Below are 17,824 nucleotides of genomic sequence, written 5' to 3'. Positions count from 1 at the left end.
AATACAATTGAGAGAGTCCAGAGATATTTTACGAGAACAGTCCTCCATTCCTCTAACCGCAATAAAATACCTTATGCCACCAGACTTCAAATTTTGGGCTTAGAAAACTTAGAACTACGCCGACTTCAGTCTGACATAAGTGTAGTACATAAAATTATCTGACACAATGTCCTATCTGTCAATGACTACTTCAGCTTCAACCACAACAATACACAAGCAAATAATAGATACAAACTCAAGGTAAACCGCTCCAAACTCGATTGCAGAAAATATGACTTCAGTAACAAAGTGGTCAATGCCTGGAATGCACTACTTGACTCTGTGGTTTCTTCCCCAAACCCCCAAACCTTTAATCTTAAACTGTCTACTGTTGACTTCACCCCATTCCTAAGAGGGCGTGTATAAGTGCACCAGTGTGCCTACTGTCCCTGTCCTAATATTCCTTTTTACTCTTACTCTTTTCGTGTATTCAAATTATGTTTATACTTTTACCTGTTATCTTCTATATGCTTGACAAAATAAATTAATTAATTAATTAATGGTGATATTGAAGAGGAACTATATATGACACAGCCAAAAGGATATGTGAAAAGTGAAGAAGAACATCTTGTGTGCAAGTTGCAGAAATCTCTTTATGGACTCAAGCAATCAGCTCAAGCATGGAATTTAAAAAATAAACAAAGTCTTACTAGACAAAGGATTCATATGAAGCAGAGATGACCCATTTCTATACCCAAAATGTGAAGATTCTAAATATATGTATATTACTCTATGTGGATGACTTGATTATTGTTTACAAAAGAGATGAGAAACTTGCAAAGTTGACTGCAATGCTTAACTAACATTTTAGACTAAAGATCTTGGATATGTGATCTATTACCTAGGAATTAATATACAGCATAAAGAAATAGCAGCTTCCTGTTAAATCAGAAATCTAAAATTGCTTCAGCAGACGCATGAGTAAACCAGTCAAAGACAATGGACATCAATCAAGAGAGTCATAAGATATCTCAAACAAACAAAGGATTTAAGTCTGAAGCTATCTGCAGTCGGTGATTTGAACCTTGTAGGATATGTGGACTCTGATTGGGCAGGTGACCTAAATACTTGTAAATCCACAAATGGTTACTTGTTCAAATTAGGAAATAGTGCTATATCTTGGTCCAGCAAGAAGCAAACCTCAGTAGTTTTGCCTTCTACAGAGGCAGAATACATTGCTACTGCCTATGCCAGTCAAGTAACTGTGTGGTTACATCAATTGCTTGAAGATCTTGGAGAGACAATCTCCCAGCCTACAGTCTTATATGACTGATGTCATCGTTCCAAGTAATGAACTCAAGGAATCAGGATCTGACACTTTTTGCAGGTTAAAGAGATCTTTTACTGAGTGCATCATATCGACACTTAGAAAGATGAAGCTAGCTCTAAATTATTCCCGCATGCAGGGATAGTGTTGTGACTCCGACCCCCGAGCCTGTCTTATCAGAGGGAGAAGACTCCGAAAGTGAAGGAGAGGAGTTGGCAAGGCCTCCCTCTCCAGGATCCTCCTCTCTGGCAATGCCTCAGGTGTCCTCCAAAGGCCAAGAGATAGGCCAGGGGACAGGCACTTCGGAGCAGCCGCAGTTAGACAGCGATGGAGATGAGTCTTGGCTGGACCCCTGACAGCGTTGTAGAGATAAGCGCGCGCAGCTGAGGAAGAGGCGTGCCAGAGATTAAGCTGAGTCACTGGACCACACCCCACAGGGGATAAAAGGGGCCCCGTTTGGTGGCCAGTCAAGCCTTGTGACAAACAAAACTGAAAGCTAGCAAGGCATTCTGCATTTCTGGAACTTTGTTATATGCTCTGCTTGGATTGATTTTTGGACTGGACTTGACTATTCTTTGGCTTTTGTGGACTTACTTTGATGTTTCGGACGGAGGAGAAAAACTTCCCTTTGTAAGTAAAAACTTTTGGCAAGCAGCCACTGGGTTGCTGCCAATTCTGTTATCAAAGGAAATTCTTGTCTGCTGGTTTATTTTAACTCTTGGTCGACTGCTGGTGTGCGTGTGTGAGACGGGGACAGAACAGATAGTTAAAAGAATAAGATCTCCCCACTGCCCTTTGTCTCTCAGGTCAACATGGGCCATTCAACAAATATCCATTGAAATGACCTTGGTACACACTCTGGCTGGGAGATGTTGTGACTAGCCAACTGAGATACCACATTCCTGAGTCCCCCACCCTTCTCTCCCCCCTCCCCCCTGAATGGCAACCAAGAAATGAAACAGAAGTAAGCATGGCTTCGGCTGAAGTCGTTTTGCAGGTTGACAATTGTTATAAGGATGTATTAAACTTGCCACCAATGACAAGATAAATGCAAGAACAAAGTATATCGATGTCAGATATCATTACATTCATGATCTGACTGAACAAAATGAAATTGTATTTACGTATTGTGAAACTAATAACATGAATGCAGATGTTTTGACAAAACTGCTAATAAGAAGCAGATTTATAGATCTGAAGCAGAAATGGGACTATTATAAGGAGTAGTTGTTGAGTGGGAGTGTTGGAATACATGTTAGAATGTATTTTGTATTGTGACAACTACAGAATTATTCAGTAGTAGATGGTAGTGTTTAGTTTGCATCTATGGTTATTGTGATGGAGGAGGCCTCGATGGACCGTAACCTTATCTCTTTTACAATCTACTAGAACCAATGAGCCTCACGAGCAGTTTACACTAAACTATTTTTATTTACATAAAATAAAACAAGGTCTATTCAAGAAGAATATTAGATGTCATTCTCTTTCTTAAGTGTCCTGTCAGCTCTCTGGTGCAATCGCTCTATGCGATTGGAGTTCGGGCTTTTCTTCCTCAGAAGGAAGAGGCTTTAGTGACGTCAGCTCTGCCTCTGATCCCGAAGAGAAAATGTCTGCTGGCAAGTATCTCCTTTTATATTGTCACAGTGGCAGTTAGGGGACGGCATAGAAAAGCCCGGGAGATTCAAAGCCAGGAGCTGCTCTGATTGGCTTATTTAATTGTTTAAGCCAAAGGCCATTAATAGGCACAGCAACTGTGAGGGGATTTTCTCTCACAGTTATAATCTATGTTTCTTTATGTGAGTTTCCTGTGACAGTTGAAACCATTAAGCAGCAAGGCTCATTGTGACTGTACATTGTACACTTTATTTGATCTGTATGGCTATGTAATGAAAGGATTAGAGCATATACAGTGTACCTAATTCAACTTTTGATATTCCTTGCTGCTGAGAGAAGCTCCATTAGGTCTATGCAGATAGACCTAATGCTCTATCTGCATAGATAAAACCTCCAGGCTGCCAAGTAGCCTTCCTAAAGTAACTTGGTGTAAATGCAAAATGTGAATTCTGCCTGTTTGCTGTAACATAATGAGAGATAATAATGCTAGAAAATGTATTCCTTTCCCCTACTAAAGTCCTTTGTTTTCAGAGTGCTGAGAAAAATCATGAGGTTTGCATGAACTAATGGATATGAAATAATGTTTCTATAGCAATGATGATCTATGCAAGCAATATGTGTAGACTATAAAAAAGAAAAAGTTTTAGTTAATGCACGTGCCTGCTTTTCTCTCTGCCTGCTCTGTTTAAGGTGGGAGACAAAAAGGTCACCCAGTTTTACTTTCTGATCTGAAAAATAAAGCTGATTATCAGTTGTTTCATGTTCAAAGTTTCATTGGATTTATCAGTTTCTGAGCTGCACACAAAAATCTTACATAACCATTAGGACATGTCAAATTTTTCAACTTTCAATTTCAAATCATTAGGAGTGCTGAAACATTGTGACATGTCTTGGGGATTGTAAAGATATTTTGGTTACTTTAATATAATTTAGATGTGCTTGGTAAGTAACTACATAAATATCATAACTTTTTAACATTTTGTTTGTTTCATTACCATCCACTGCTATTAATCTGTATGGCTATATAATAATCCTCTGCTACAATTTCTGTAGAATAAAATTAATGAGTACTTTTATACAATTAATAACTGTGTAAAGCACATTGCCTATAAGAAATATTTTTAATTCTATATCATATGTCTGTGTTTGGAAATGAAAAAGCTGACCCGTTAGTATTATCAGTATATGACCGTGATGATGAATCTATGGCACATGTGCTACAGTTGGCATGCAGAGCCATATCTGCAGGCACATGAGCCGTTGCCCTAGCTCAGCTCCGCTAGCTGATTTTCAGGTGGCCCCGCCCACATCGCCCCTCTTCTCCCAGGAGTCCCCACGCGGTTTGTTTTGGATGCCAGGTAAGTACAGGGCTCACAAGGAGGCTCTGGGAGGGTGTTTTCGGCCTCCGGAAGGCCTCCCCAGCCTCCAGGAAAGCTTCTGGAACCTGGGGAGGGCGAAAAATGGGCCTACTGGGCCAACTGGAAGTTGGGAAATGGGCTATTTCCGGCCTCTGGAGTGCCTCCAGGGGGATGGGGGAGGCCGTTTTCACCCTCTGGAGGCTCCAGGAAAGCTTCTGGAACCTGGGGAGGGTGAAAAACGGGTCTACCGGACCTACCGGAAGTCAGGAAATGGGTCATTTCTGGCCTCTGGAGGGCCTCCGGAGGGCCTCCAGGGGGTGGGGGAGGCTGTTTTTGCCCTCCAGAGGCTTCAGGTAGGCCTCCTAGGCCCAAAACGGGGCACAGGAGGGTCATGCGCGCATGCATGGGGAAGTGCGTGGGGCGGTTGCGTTCGCATGCACGGGGGTTGAGATGGGGGAATATTGAATTATGGTGTGGGTACGTACGACAACCCCCCCCCCATGTTCCCACCCGCTTTGGCATGCAATGGCAAAAAGGTTACCCATCACTGGTGTATGATAATGCAGTTATAACCCCAATATATTTTCTGAAACTGATTCCTGCCATATTTTCTCTGGCATTTAAGATACAGAAAAACTGTCCTTCTTTCACTGAAAAGCAGCTTGTAATTTATATCTTCTCTGCTATAGATATACAATTTTATTTTTAGATACATAGGAATGTTGACCAGTGTAGTTATATCTTAAAGAGTTAAACAATATATTCACACACTTTTTCTAATTTAAATTAGAAATTATAAAATAATCTGGCATTAAACTCAAGTACTTTTAAAAGTGCTCAAAGTTCAAATTTAAAATGCCTCCAAATAATTTTATTCCTGCTTCTGTTTAATCTAAAACACATGATAACAAAGTGAGAACATATTTATTCAGATAGTGGGGTGTTTCATTAGAAATGTATAAACATATCTGATCCTATTCACAGTGACAACAAAAAGATAAAATATTGTGACATTACAAGTAGTCTGAGGTTATAAAGGCAATTGGAACTGAAATTTCTATTGCTAAGTGATGTGGACATGAAGTGTGATGTCATGTGACCACATCACAAACAATGGCAACTGCAGCAGTCCTGGTTGCTGCTATAACTCCAGGACCATAAAGGTTGTTAAGCAAGAAACTCATGATCATGATCAGTGGTGAAATTCAGCCACCTCTATTTGGATAGCGCGATCCGGTAGCACTGGTGGCGGGAGGCTCCACCCACCCACCTGGATGTCATCATGTCCCATTTTTGACCCTCTGTGCATGCTCACATTTGTGAAGTGAGTGCATGTGAGTGCTCACATTTGTGAACCAGTAGCGAAGGTAAGTGAATACCACCCTTGATCATGATGTGGAAAGAGGCAGGAGTCTTAGGCAAGCTGTCTGATGGGTGATAGCTATAGGTAGGGAATGTGGGTGCCATAGGTGGGTAGTATGGAACATGGGCAGGGGGTGAGTATGGAGTATGGGTAGTATGGAGCATGAGCAGGTACTATGAACTGAGTGGGTGTTGAGGGTGGGCGCTATAGAATGCAGGAAGGTGAGAGTGCTGTGGGCACTACAGAGTCTTGACAGGTGCTGCTGCTTGGTGAATGCCGTACGCTATTGATGGGCAGGTACTGCAACAGGTACAATGGAGTGTGGGGAGTGGGTGGACACTATCGAGCATGGCAGGCAGGTGAAAACGCAGTGAGAATGGAAGTGACTTGAGACTTCTGCCAGCTTCCAAATTGACCTGGTTTGTGAGAATCCTGCCTGTAGGGAAGGTTGCAACTGGTAATCACATGACAGTGGAACACTGCAACATCCTAATTGCAAGCTGGTGCTAAGCATCTGAAGCAGGGATGCCATATTGGTTATAATTTCATGGATGAGTTGTAAGTTCCCCTTGTTAAGTGTCATCATAACTTTTAACACTCACTGAGCCAATGGTTGTAATCCAATTACCTACATATGGAAGCTCCACCCTTTGTTAACTACATTGCACACAGCACCCGCCAACCCAATTGTGGTAAGGGGTGGACTTCACATCAACAGGAACATTTTGTCACCCCCTTGCATACACTGATGCATAGGCATGGTCTATGCATGGTCTGTGGTCTAAAACGGGTGGGAAACGATGGCCCTTGCTTACTCAGGAATTCTGAGAGTTGAAGTCCACAAGTCATAAAAGGGCCATCGTTCCCCATCCCTGGTCTAAAATAATGCATGAGGAAAGTATAAGAAAATATAGTTTCAAATACCAACACAACAAGAAAATCAGGGTTAGGTCAAAAACAATGTCAAGCTTTCAGAAACAGAACAGAACAGAACAGAACAGAATAGAATTTTTTATTGGCTAAGTGTGATTGGACACACAAGGAATTTGTCTTGGTGCATATGCTCTCAGTGTATATAAAAGAAAAGAAAAGATACGTTCACCAAGAATCATAAGGTACAACACTTAATGATAGTCATAGGATACAAATAAGCTTTCAGAAAGAAAATATATTTAAGAGCTCAAGCTGGAGAAAGAATAAAAATGGGCATACCTAAGATTCATGAGGTGGTCCTCATGATTCCCTCTGTTCAGATGGAAATGGTTAGGATAAACAAGGAGAAATGCAAACAGGATTATAAGTATTTCCATGGAATTTTTCCCTCTGTCAACAAAATCACCGTTAAAAACATAAGGATTTTCCTCTGAAGGAAGGCCATTCTGCAGAAGAAAAGAAAACATCAGAGTAGTTTGCAATGTAATATAAGAATATCCGTGCAACATTACAGCACTACTGTATAATATTCTTTCATAGTGTAGGAAGTTAGCAACCACCCCTCCCCTAGAAAAATGAAATATTCTAGGAAATATTAAAAGGCAGACTATTTCCCCTAAAAGAGAAATAGAAATCTTAAGACAGAAACTCAGCCCCAACTCCCTGCCCCCAGCAGATACTTTGGTTATTTGCAAGACAAAAGGCTTATCTACAACACAAAAGCAAAGACATTAAGCCAATTCCTATGAATTGCCCAAAGCCCCTTCATTACATCATCACCCAGCAAGATTCAACCAGGCCTGGTACACAGACAGCCTACAAAGTTAGCTAAGATCCCCACCCTCTGGGAGTCTGACAGCCAATGGGATACATTTCTTGTACAGGAACATGAAACTCTAAGGCAGGGCCCAAGAGAGTGTATAAATATATCCCTCTTTCCACTCCATGTGCTCATTTTGCCCAGAACCCAAAAAAATCCATGTGGTCCTATCCACCATTAAACAATCTTTCCAAGCAGTCTCCATATTTCCAGTGTCTTTCTTTCCACTTGGAACTGAACCCAGATGGACATTTCTTCCAACAATAGCAACACTTTTCCAATTCTGCCACAGGTCATATTAGCAGGAAGTGCTATATGATGCCATCAATCATGAAAGCATTATACATACCCTTATCTAATTTTTGAGATTCTATGTCAATATAATGGATCATTCAATAATTTTTTTACATCCACATATCCCTCCAAATAGCACTCAAGAGCACTCGAGAAAAATGATAATATAAAATACTCTATTATAATTAAAATAAAACGTATCAACTGAAAACATATAAATAGAAAAGAAATAAACATCCATCACTAACCTACTTCAGCATACAAATCAACTTCCGTATAAGGACAATATAGTCTTAGCTGAGCCAATCTTGGCAAGTAATTCTAATATAAATCGGTGTTAAAATATGTTTTATATTTTACTGTCTGTATTGTTATTACAGTGAAGTTATTATGACAATTATTTATTACATTTAGAATCTGCTTTACCAAAAAGAAATTGAAGACATTTTAAAAATTTCTTTTCTCCGATGCAATCCTTACTTGTGAGGCGTTTCAATTTTATATAAATATAATATAATAATATTTTGTGAGAGATATGTACTTCCATTCTCACGTGCATGTCAGCTCTCACCTGCCCATGTAATTAGGAATAAGTTTGTAGTACTAAAAGCCAAAGCTTCTCAGAACACACTTGTTGGAGCAGTGAACTAAAAGTGTCCTCAATAGCAAATGAAACTCATTCTGAAAATATATGCAAGTTACATTTATCCAGGCTGGGAAAACTGTTGCTTTGGGGGTTTTGTAATATTAACTTTTAAAGCATCTTTAAATCTGACATTAGATTTAAATAGTAAATGCAAAACATCCCATCTGTTTTAAAATATAATAAGATTTTCCTGTCTCCATTTGCTTTTCTCAAGCATGTAACAGCTTTACCTTTAGTTATTGCCCTTTGCAAATAAAATGAAATTGAAATCCTTTGCAACAAAATACAGCTTGTTTGTGGAGCTAAGATTGCTCCTATTTCATTAGATAAAAATAATAAAAATTGAAATAATAGCAATAGCACTTAGATTTATATACCACTTCATAGTGCTTTACAACTGTCTCTAAGCGGTTTTACAGATTCAGCACATTGCCCCCAACAATCTGGGTCCTCCTTTTACTGACCTGGGAAGGATGGAAGGCTGAGTTAAGCTTGAGCTGTTCAGAATCGAATTGCTGGAATTATTATTATTATTATTATTATTATTATTATTATTATTATTATTATTATTATTATTATTATTTTTATTATTTTTATTTATTTATTTATTTATTTATTTATTTATTTATTTATTTATTTATTTATTTATTTATTTATTTATTGAACTTCTATACTGCCCTTCTCCCAAAGGACTCAGGGCGGTGTACAGCCATATTAAAACACATATAAATCACAAAATTTAAGAACAATTTAAAAACAAATATATAAAATTTGGCCCACGAGATTTAAAAACTAACAAACACCCAATTTAAAAATTCCTATTAGGCCAGCCCGGCTTGTTGAAATAAAAGAGTCTTCAGGGTGCAGCAAAAGGTACGCAGGTACGCAGGTCGGGAATCATACGGACCTCTAGGGGCAGATCATTCCAGAGGGCTGGTGCCCCCACAGAGAAGACTCTCCCCCTGGGTGTTGCCAGTCGACATTGTTTGGCCGACGGCACCCTGAGGAGCCCCCCCGTGGGAGCGTATTGGCCAGTGGGAGGCTATCGGTGGCAGAAGGCGATCTCATATATACCCCGGTCCTAAGCCATGGAGTGCTTTAAAGGTGGTAACCAACACCTTGAATCGCACCCGGAAGACCACTGGGAGCCAGTGCAGCTCGCGTAGGAGAGGTGTTACATGGGTGCGCCATGTCGCCCCCATAATCACCCGCGCGGCCGCATTCTGGACCAGTTGGAGCCTCCGAGTGCTCTTCAAGGGGAGCCCCATGTAGAGAGCATTACAGTAGTCCAGATGGGACGGGACGAGGGCATGAGTGACCGTGCGCAGGGCATCCCGGTCCAGAAAGGGACGCAACTGGTGTATCAGGCGAACCTGATAAAAAGCTCCCCTGGCCACAGCCGTCATATGCTCTTCCAAAGACAGCCGTGCATCCAGGAGAACACCCAAGTTGCGAGCCCTCTCTGAGAGGGCCAAGATCTCGCCCCCAATAGTCAGCGATGGAACCAGCTGACTATACCAGGACGCTGGGAACCACAACCACTCAGTCTTGTAAGGGCTGAGTCTGAGCTTGTTTCTCCCCATCCAGATCCGCACGGCCTCCAGGCACCGGGACATCATGTCAAGGGCATCATTGGGATGGTCCGGGAATGAGCAGAGAGTTAGTCTGCAGTACTGCATTCTAACCACTGCGCCAGTGGTAGGTGGGGCGAACCAGTAGCAGCAGTGGCGGGAGGCTCCGCCCACCCACCCGAATGCTTCTGTATATGTGCAGAAGCTTCATGCATGCGCGAGAGAGCGTGCACGCCCCGAGCGAACCGGTAGTGACGGGTTTTGAAACCCACCCCTACACTGCGCCACTGCCAAATAAATAAAACGTCTGTGGTATATATAAATATATCAAGCTATAATGTAACTATAAATATTAAAATATCCAAAAACACAATATGACAACTATTATACCTTACTGTCCTAAATATTACCTTACTGTCCTAATAAAATGGAATATGTAATTTAACATTCCCTAGATAGGATACAATAGGAAAAGGCAAGGTAACATTGAGCTACCAAAGAAAAATGGGTCTTAATTGTTCTCAAAAAGGCTTCCACAGGGGGACTAATCTAATGTGGAAAGGAAGGCTGTTCCACAACATTGATGCTATGATCCAGAAACATTGTTTCCTTACTCCAGCATCCTCTTAGCTTACAAAAATATGGAAGAACCAACAGTTTCTCCCATTGTGTACCCACCAGATAGATAGAACTATCTATCCACTCAGGAAAACACAGCTCTTATGATACTTCGGTCTTTATAGGTCAAAAGCAGCACGTGGAATTGCAGACAGAAGCTTACAATAATTCATATAGGAACTTGAGCACAAGTCTAATATGTTCCTGTTGGTTAACACCTGCTAGCAACCACACTGCTGCATATAGTAGTCAATGTGGATGGTAATGAAAACATGAATTACTATTGCACTATGTCACTCTTCAAGATAGTCCAGACAAGGAGCACTAACCATTAAGAGCAATAGCAATAGCAATAGCACTTAGACTTATATACAGCTTCATAGTGCTTTATAGCCCTCTCTAAGCAGTTTACAAAGTCAGCATATTGCCCCCCACAATATGGGTCCTTATTTTACCAACCTCGGAAGGATGGGAGGCTGAGTCAACTTTGAGCCAGTGGGAATGCCAAAATGTTAGTAGTCGGCAGTCAGCAGAAGTAGCCTGCAGTACTGCATTCTAACCGCTGCACCACCACAGCTCTTATACTGTACTGTACTAACACTTTTATGTAAGAATACAATAGCAAAATCTTGCAACTCTTGCATCTCTTCCCACTTTGTCTTTACAGTCCAAGAAAGTAAAACTAAGCTGGCAGGAATAGTTAACACTAGATGGATCTTGACAGACTTGAACACTGGGCCCTATCTAACAAAATGAAATTCAATGTAGAGAAAAATAAAGTCTTACACTTAGACAAGAAAAATCAAAAGTACACATATAGACTGGGTGAAACCAGGCTTAATAGCAGTAACTGTGGGAGGAATCTTGGAGTCTTAGTGGACAACCAGCTAAATATCATCCAGCAGTGTGCAGCGGCAGCCAAAACAGCCAATGCAATCCTAAACTGCATTAACAGAGGATCAAGTGAGGTACTAATACCATTCTATAAAGCCTTAGTATACTAGAATACTGCATCCAGTTTTGGTCACCACACTATAAAAAAAAAAAAAAGTACAGAGGAGAGCAATCAGGATGATTAGGGGACTGGAGACTAAAACATATGAAGAACAGTTATAGGAACTGGGCATGGCTAGTCTAGTGAAGAGAAGGACCAGGGGAGACATGATAGCAGTATTCCAATATTTGAGCGGCTGCCACAGAGAGGAAGGGGCAACCTATTTTCTAAGGCACCTGAAGGCCATACAAGGAATAATGGATGGAAACTGATCAAGGAGAGATTCAACCTAGAAATAAGGATAATTTTTCTGACAGTGAGAACAATCAACCAATGGAACAGCTTGCCTTCAGAGGTTGTGGGAGCTTCATCACTGCAGGCTTTCAAGAAGAGACTGGACTGTCATTTGTCATAAATGGTGTAGGGTCTCCTGCTTGGGCAGGGGGTTTGCCTAGATGACCTATAACCATGATGGTGAACCTATGGAGCCATATCTGCGGGCATGCGAGCTGTTGCCCTAGCTCAGCTCCGCCAGCTGATTTTCAGCTGGCCCCACCCACACTGCCCCTCTCCTCCCAGGAGTCTCCATGCAGCCTGTTTTGGATGCCAGGTAAGTACAGGGTTTTCCTGGAGGCTCTGGGAGGGTGTTTTTGGCCTCCAGGGGGGTGGGGGATGCCATTTTTGCCCTTCTCAGCCTCCAGGAAAGCTTCTGGAGCCTGGAGAGGGCGAAAAACGGCCCTACCAGGCCCACTTGAAGTCAGGAAATGGGCCATTTCCTGCCTCCAGAGGGCCTCCGGGGGTGTGGGGAGGCCGTTTTTGCCCTCCGGAGGCTTCAGGTAGGCCTGCTAGGCCCAAAACGGGGGCCTAGCAGGCCTACCTACCTAGCAGGGGGGTTGTGTGCACATGTGCAGGGGAGCGCAGGGGGGGTGACACACGCATGCCCGGGGGGGCACAGGGGGCATTGAATTATGGGCATGGGCACGCACACACATGACCCCTCCGCACTCCCCCCCACTTTTGGCACATGACGGCAAAAAGATTAGCCATCACTGACCTATAAGGTCCCTTCCAACTCTGTTAATATGTAAAGTAGGGATGGTCCCTTTGTTTACCACGCCTCCCTTGCTTTTGCAAGCTAAGGTGCCTCTTAACTGACTAGTGTTTAATCTGTGGCATTTCCTCCTTTCTCTCAAGGACATTGTTACAGACCATTGCACAAAAATCCTTGAGGTCCAGGTAAGGCTGCAACTGGCACATTACCCAAAGCTAAGCAAAAGGCCCTGGACACAGTTTCTATCAGTTCATCCAACAATAGCCCAACCACTTTATATTTTTACCATATTTTTCGGACTAAAAGATGCTCTGGACTATAGGACGCACCTAGCTTTTGGGGAGGAAAACAAGAAAAGAGCCTTGATAGTACAGTGGTCTACGCACCCTGTTATTAACACAGCTGTCTGCAATTTACTGCTGGTTCGAATCTCTCCAAGGCTCAAGGTTGACTCAGCCTTCCATCCTTTCTAAGGTAGGTGAAATGAGGACCCAGTTTGTGGGGGCAATAAGCTGACTTTATATAAATATACAAAAGTATGAAGGCTATTGCTTAACGCATTGTAAGCTGCCCTGAGTCTGCGGAGAAGGGCGGCATATAAATCAAATTAAAAAAAATAAAAAATCTGCCTTTGCCTCTGCCTCCCAGCAATTTGCTTCCTTACAGCAAACAGTAAACAGCCTGGTCAGCTTCAGCACAGCCTGATTTAGCACAAGCAGCTGATTGGTAGTTGGATCAGCCTCCCAGAATACCATCGATCAGTTGTTCCAGGCTGTGGGGATCACTGCTGCCCATCGCTGTCATCACTGCCGCCACCAATTGCCCCCTCCGCGCACCCCATTTTCGGCCTCCACACGTCCCATTTTCAGCCTCTGCATACCTCATTTTCAGCCTCCGCATGTCCCATTTTTGGCCCATTCCAGGTGGCGGGGATTGCTGCCACTGCTGCCGCCCATCCCCACTGCCTGGAATGGGCGGAAAACAGGATGCGCAGATGCCAAAAATGGGATGTGTGGAGGCCAAAAATCGGGTGCGCAGAGGCGGTGATAGGTGGCAGCAATTCCTGCAGCCTGGAACAGCTGATCGGCAGTATTCCGGGAGTCCGATCGAACTGCCAAATCAGCTGCTTGTGCTAAATTAGGCTGTGCTGAAGATGACCAGTCTGTTTGCTGTTTGCTGCAAGGAAGCAATTTGCTGGGAGGCAGAGGCCAAAGGGTGGGGGGCCAGCATATGGCAACATTCTTTGTTGCCTTTGGCAACATTCGTTCTATAAAATTCATAGACATTTCCACCCACTTTTGGGGGGGAAGTGTCATCTTATACACCGAAAAATACGGTATGTCACCCTCTCAAAAAAAGCATAACTTCAAATAGTCTGAGATATTTTCTTAATTTAAGAAAATGCTTCATAACATCCAAACTTCCAATTGCTTTTCTTTTCTTTTCAAGGAGAAAACTCATCTAAGCTATTTCAACTTCCGTTTACACTTTGTAAAGAATCCCAGAGTCCTTGTTTTTAAGTTTCATATCTTCCAATGTCCTTTAGTAGTACTTCCAATCAGCCTCCAATTATAGTTAACAGAGTGCCAGTGGAAAGATGCCCAAATCTTAATAATTGATACCATAAAATGCTGTCATCTGGATGTAAGTCATTTGAGCTAAGCACTATCTTAAAAACACAACATTTTAATTACTTACTTTGTAGAATATCAGCAAAAGATCATCTAATTTTCCATGTAAATCACCTAGAAAGAAAACAGTTTTAGTGCTGCATATACGTACAAAGCTTTCAGATGAAGCTTATCAGCAACCAGAATTAGAAATTATAACTCTCCAATATTTAACAAATATGTGAACGAAAAAATATAGGCAGTCAAGTGTACTTTAATAGGTTTTGCATTGGAAACCAAAAGGGAAAGAACCAACATAAAGAAACTCCCTACATGAATATTTCAATGCCAACTTAGAGCTAAAAAAAAATTGCTGGAAGTAGAATATGTCTCATTTATTTCTAATCAGAAATTTGGCTTGAGCTTCAATAAAAATTATGTTCATCTGTCACTAATCAGATTTCAGCCATGGAAACTATTATCTGCTTGAAGAGTAGGTCATAATCTCTCTCAGATATTCTTATAATTGTGCAAATGAGGACACCGGTTAGAGGAAGTACGTATGGATTAGCAAGGACAGGCTTGCTTGCAAGGACAATTGTAATTTCATTCTATTTAAGAGGCTCAAATTTTGAGGAAATATAATGGTATTTTCTTATGCACAGCACTAACTGACTTGAACTCACTGAATTATATAAAATATAAATACAGTAGAAGCTTCCTTATTTGGCTTTGTACTGAGCGGATTAAAAGCTGATTTAAAACAATCATATTGCATGAGTACAATGAATTCAATCTGCTAGCTGCTCCTGTGATTGGGAGATACAATGCTGAGTCTGAGAGTTATAACAAAATAATTCTTTGAGCTGCTGAACCTCCTGAAATAGACCCAGGGAGTGCTATCAGTTCATCCATAATTTATATCACTGTTCTAACAAAAGAGTATACATGTAGGCTTGAATTGTGGAAACCTTGGTGCTTTTTGAGCTTGGTTGTTTGCTTGCCAACATTTCATTACCCAAATAGATAATATCTTAAGTGTGAATGAGTGGGGAATTTGCTTCCTATTTATATACAGTTGCTTGCTATTCTAATTTTGGTGGTGGTGTGGTTTTCTCCTAACTAATTCTCTGATTGGAGTATTGTTTAGGGCCTTGATGGTGAATTTATGGCATGCGTGCCAGAAGTGGCACGTGGAACCATATCTGCAGGCACGCGAGCCATTGCCCTAGTTCAGCTCCAGCATGCAGGCGTGCGCCAGCCAGCTGATTTTCAGCTTGTATACTTACCTGGCAGGGGAGATACCTTGATCAGCTTGTTACATTTAGAGTGGATGACACTGAGGCCAGGCTGCTGAGAACGCCAACTTTATTGTTAACAGAGAACGGAACATGAACAGTCGAACCCCGCGCGAGGTAAGCAAAGAACTCTAACTCGCCGCCAGACAGTTGCTTAAATAGTGAGCTGTCAGACAGCATGAACCAATCTGCGAGCTGGCAATTCCCGCTAATTTAGTTGCTCGCGTCTCCACCAATCCGTGCCCGCTGGCAACATAGCCAGCGCGAGGGAAGTCGTAACAGTGAGGACTCCACACCCCTTCCCACCCGGACCGAGCATGCGTAGTCAGCTAAATATGCTGGACAACGTCGGCGCCACCCACACTGTCTTATTCCTGACGTGGGCGCTGCCGGGGGCTGAGCCAGAACTTCGCTCTCCGGGGTTATGGTGGTCTCTATGCCACCTGGAGATTATAGACCAACATCAGCAGCACGCTCAGGGATCTCCGATAAGCCTTCCAATGAGAACGGGGATGGGTGGGTTGAGTCAGGCTGGCCTGGTTGTGCTGCTGGGGCCGCTGCAGGTGTTGGTGAACTTGGAGTGTCTCGAACAGGTTGAGGGTCGGACACATCGGCCACTCGTCGTCTCAGCTGGTTAATGTGTCGCCACCACACCTGGCCATCGGCGAGCTGGACCCTATAAGAATAGGGCCCGGTTAATTGTATTATTTGCCCCAGAAGCCACCTTATGTTATGGTCAAAGTTCAGAGCGAAGACCAGGTCACCCACAGCGAATGTTCTTGCTTGAAATTGTCCCCCCGGAGGCGCCTCATGGGTATAGTTAGGATGCAAGTGATCCAGGGTGATCCGGAGTCGCCTTCCCATGAGGAGCTCGGCGGGGCTGTGTTTGGTAGAAGCAGTAGGAGTTGAGTGTTGAGCCAACAGTTATTGGTAGACTTTATGGTGCCAATTTGCGGGCCCTAAACGGCGCAGAGCCTCCTTTGTGGACCTCATGGCCCTTTCCGCCAAACCATTCACAGCCGGATGGAAAGGAGCCGTTCGGGCATGGCAGATGCCCAACTTAGTAAGAAACAACTGGAAGGGTGCAGACGTGAACTGCGGGCCATTGTCTGTAACTATAGTGTCCGGCAGACCATGGGTCGCGAACAGACTCTCTAAGACCCTCGTCACAGCCTCCGTAGTGGTGGATGACATGATTGTAAGATCCACCCACTTTGAGTAGGCATCCACCGTGATTAGGAACGTGCGGCCGAGGAAGGGACCCACAAGGTCCAGGTGCAGTCTAGCCCAAGGGGCCCTGGGCATCTCCCACTCCTGAACGGGGGCTGTGGGGGGAACTGGCCTAGATTGTTGGCATTGGCGACACCGAGCCACCCACCCCTCTACGTCCTGGTCGATGTCTGGCCACCAAACTTAACTACGGCCCAGGGCTTTCATGCGCACGATGCCCGGGTGAGCATCGTGGAGGCAGGACAACACATGGGATCGGAGACCAGGGGGAACAATCACCCTATTCCCCCACAGGAGGCAGCCCGGCTGTACAGACAACTTGTGTTGTCTGAGGAAGTAAGGCAAAAACTCGGGTGCCGTGTGTGACGGAGGCCAGCCCCTGCACGACCAATCCAGGACCAGGGACGGTACAGGGTCGGCGGCTGACTGGGACTGAATATCAGCAGCGGTCACTAAAGGAGACAACTCATCCACCAGGAGGACGGATGCTGCGGGGGGCGGGTCTTGGATGGCCAAAGGAAGGGGACAATGGCTGAGGGCATCAGCGTGCCCGATTGCCTTCCCTGGCTTATATTGTAATTGGTATGAATAAACCACGAAAAACTCAACCCACCGGGACATGCGCGGTGACAGTAAAGGAGGAGTTTGACGGTCCACCGCCAGCAACCCCAATAAAGGCTTAAGGTTGGTGACAAGATAAAAATACCGACCATAGACGTAATCGTGGAATTGTTTGATTCCCGCAATGGCCGCCAAAGCTTCCCGATCTATCTGACTGAAATTCCTCTCTGCTGCTGATAAAGTGCGGGAATAGTAGGCAATTGGGGCCTCTGCACCATTGGGCAACAGGTGGCTCAGGACAGCCCCCACCCCATAGGGGGAAGCGTCACACATTAGAGTGAGAGGCAAACTGGCGTCATATTGAACAAGGATGGCATCAGAGGTGAGAACGTCCTTAATGGCTTGGAATGAGGCGTCCGCCCTACAATCCCAGCGCCAGGGAGTTTTAGTCTCCAAGAGCCGATGGAGAGGCTCTGCCAGTGACACTTTATGTGGTAAAAACACCACATAAAAGTTGAGGAGACCGAGAAAGACCTGCAATTCAGCCCGATTGGTGG

At 43.5% G+C, this 17,824-nt stretch overlaps 1 protein-coding gene across 1 annotated transcript in view; it reads right to left on the bottom strand.

Moving 5' to 3' along the window:
* PPEF1 (protein phosphatase with EF-hand domain 1) overlaps positions 1 to 17,824 on the bottom strand; it is a 120,571-nt gene that overhangs the window by 39,175 nt on the left and 63,572 nt on the right. Inside the window, exons 7-8 of the mRNA XM_070943842.1 lie at positions 14,267 to 14,313; positions 6,854 to 7,020 (exon numbers count right to left, since the gene is read on the bottom strand). Coding sequence (XP_070799943.1) covers positions 6,854 to 7,020; positions 14,267 to 14,313 — 214 coding nt within the window. The remainder of the gene's footprint in view (positions 1 to 6,853; positions 7,021 to 14,266; positions 14,314 to 17,824) is intronic.

This window comes from Pituophis catenifer, unplaced genomic scaffold (assembly GCF_029215685.1).
Source record: "Pituophis catenifer annectens isolate HBS135680 unplaced genomic scaffold, rPitCat1.0.hap2 SCAF_4, whole genome shotgun sequence".
In the NCBI taxonomy this organism is placed as follows: domain Eukaryota; kingdom Metazoa; phylum Chordata; class Lepidosauria; order Squamata; family Colubridae; genus Pituophis; species Pituophis catenifer.
The sequence above is the reverse complement of the archived record's forward strand: the minus strand, read 5'-3'. Positions and strand labels throughout refer to the sequence as shown.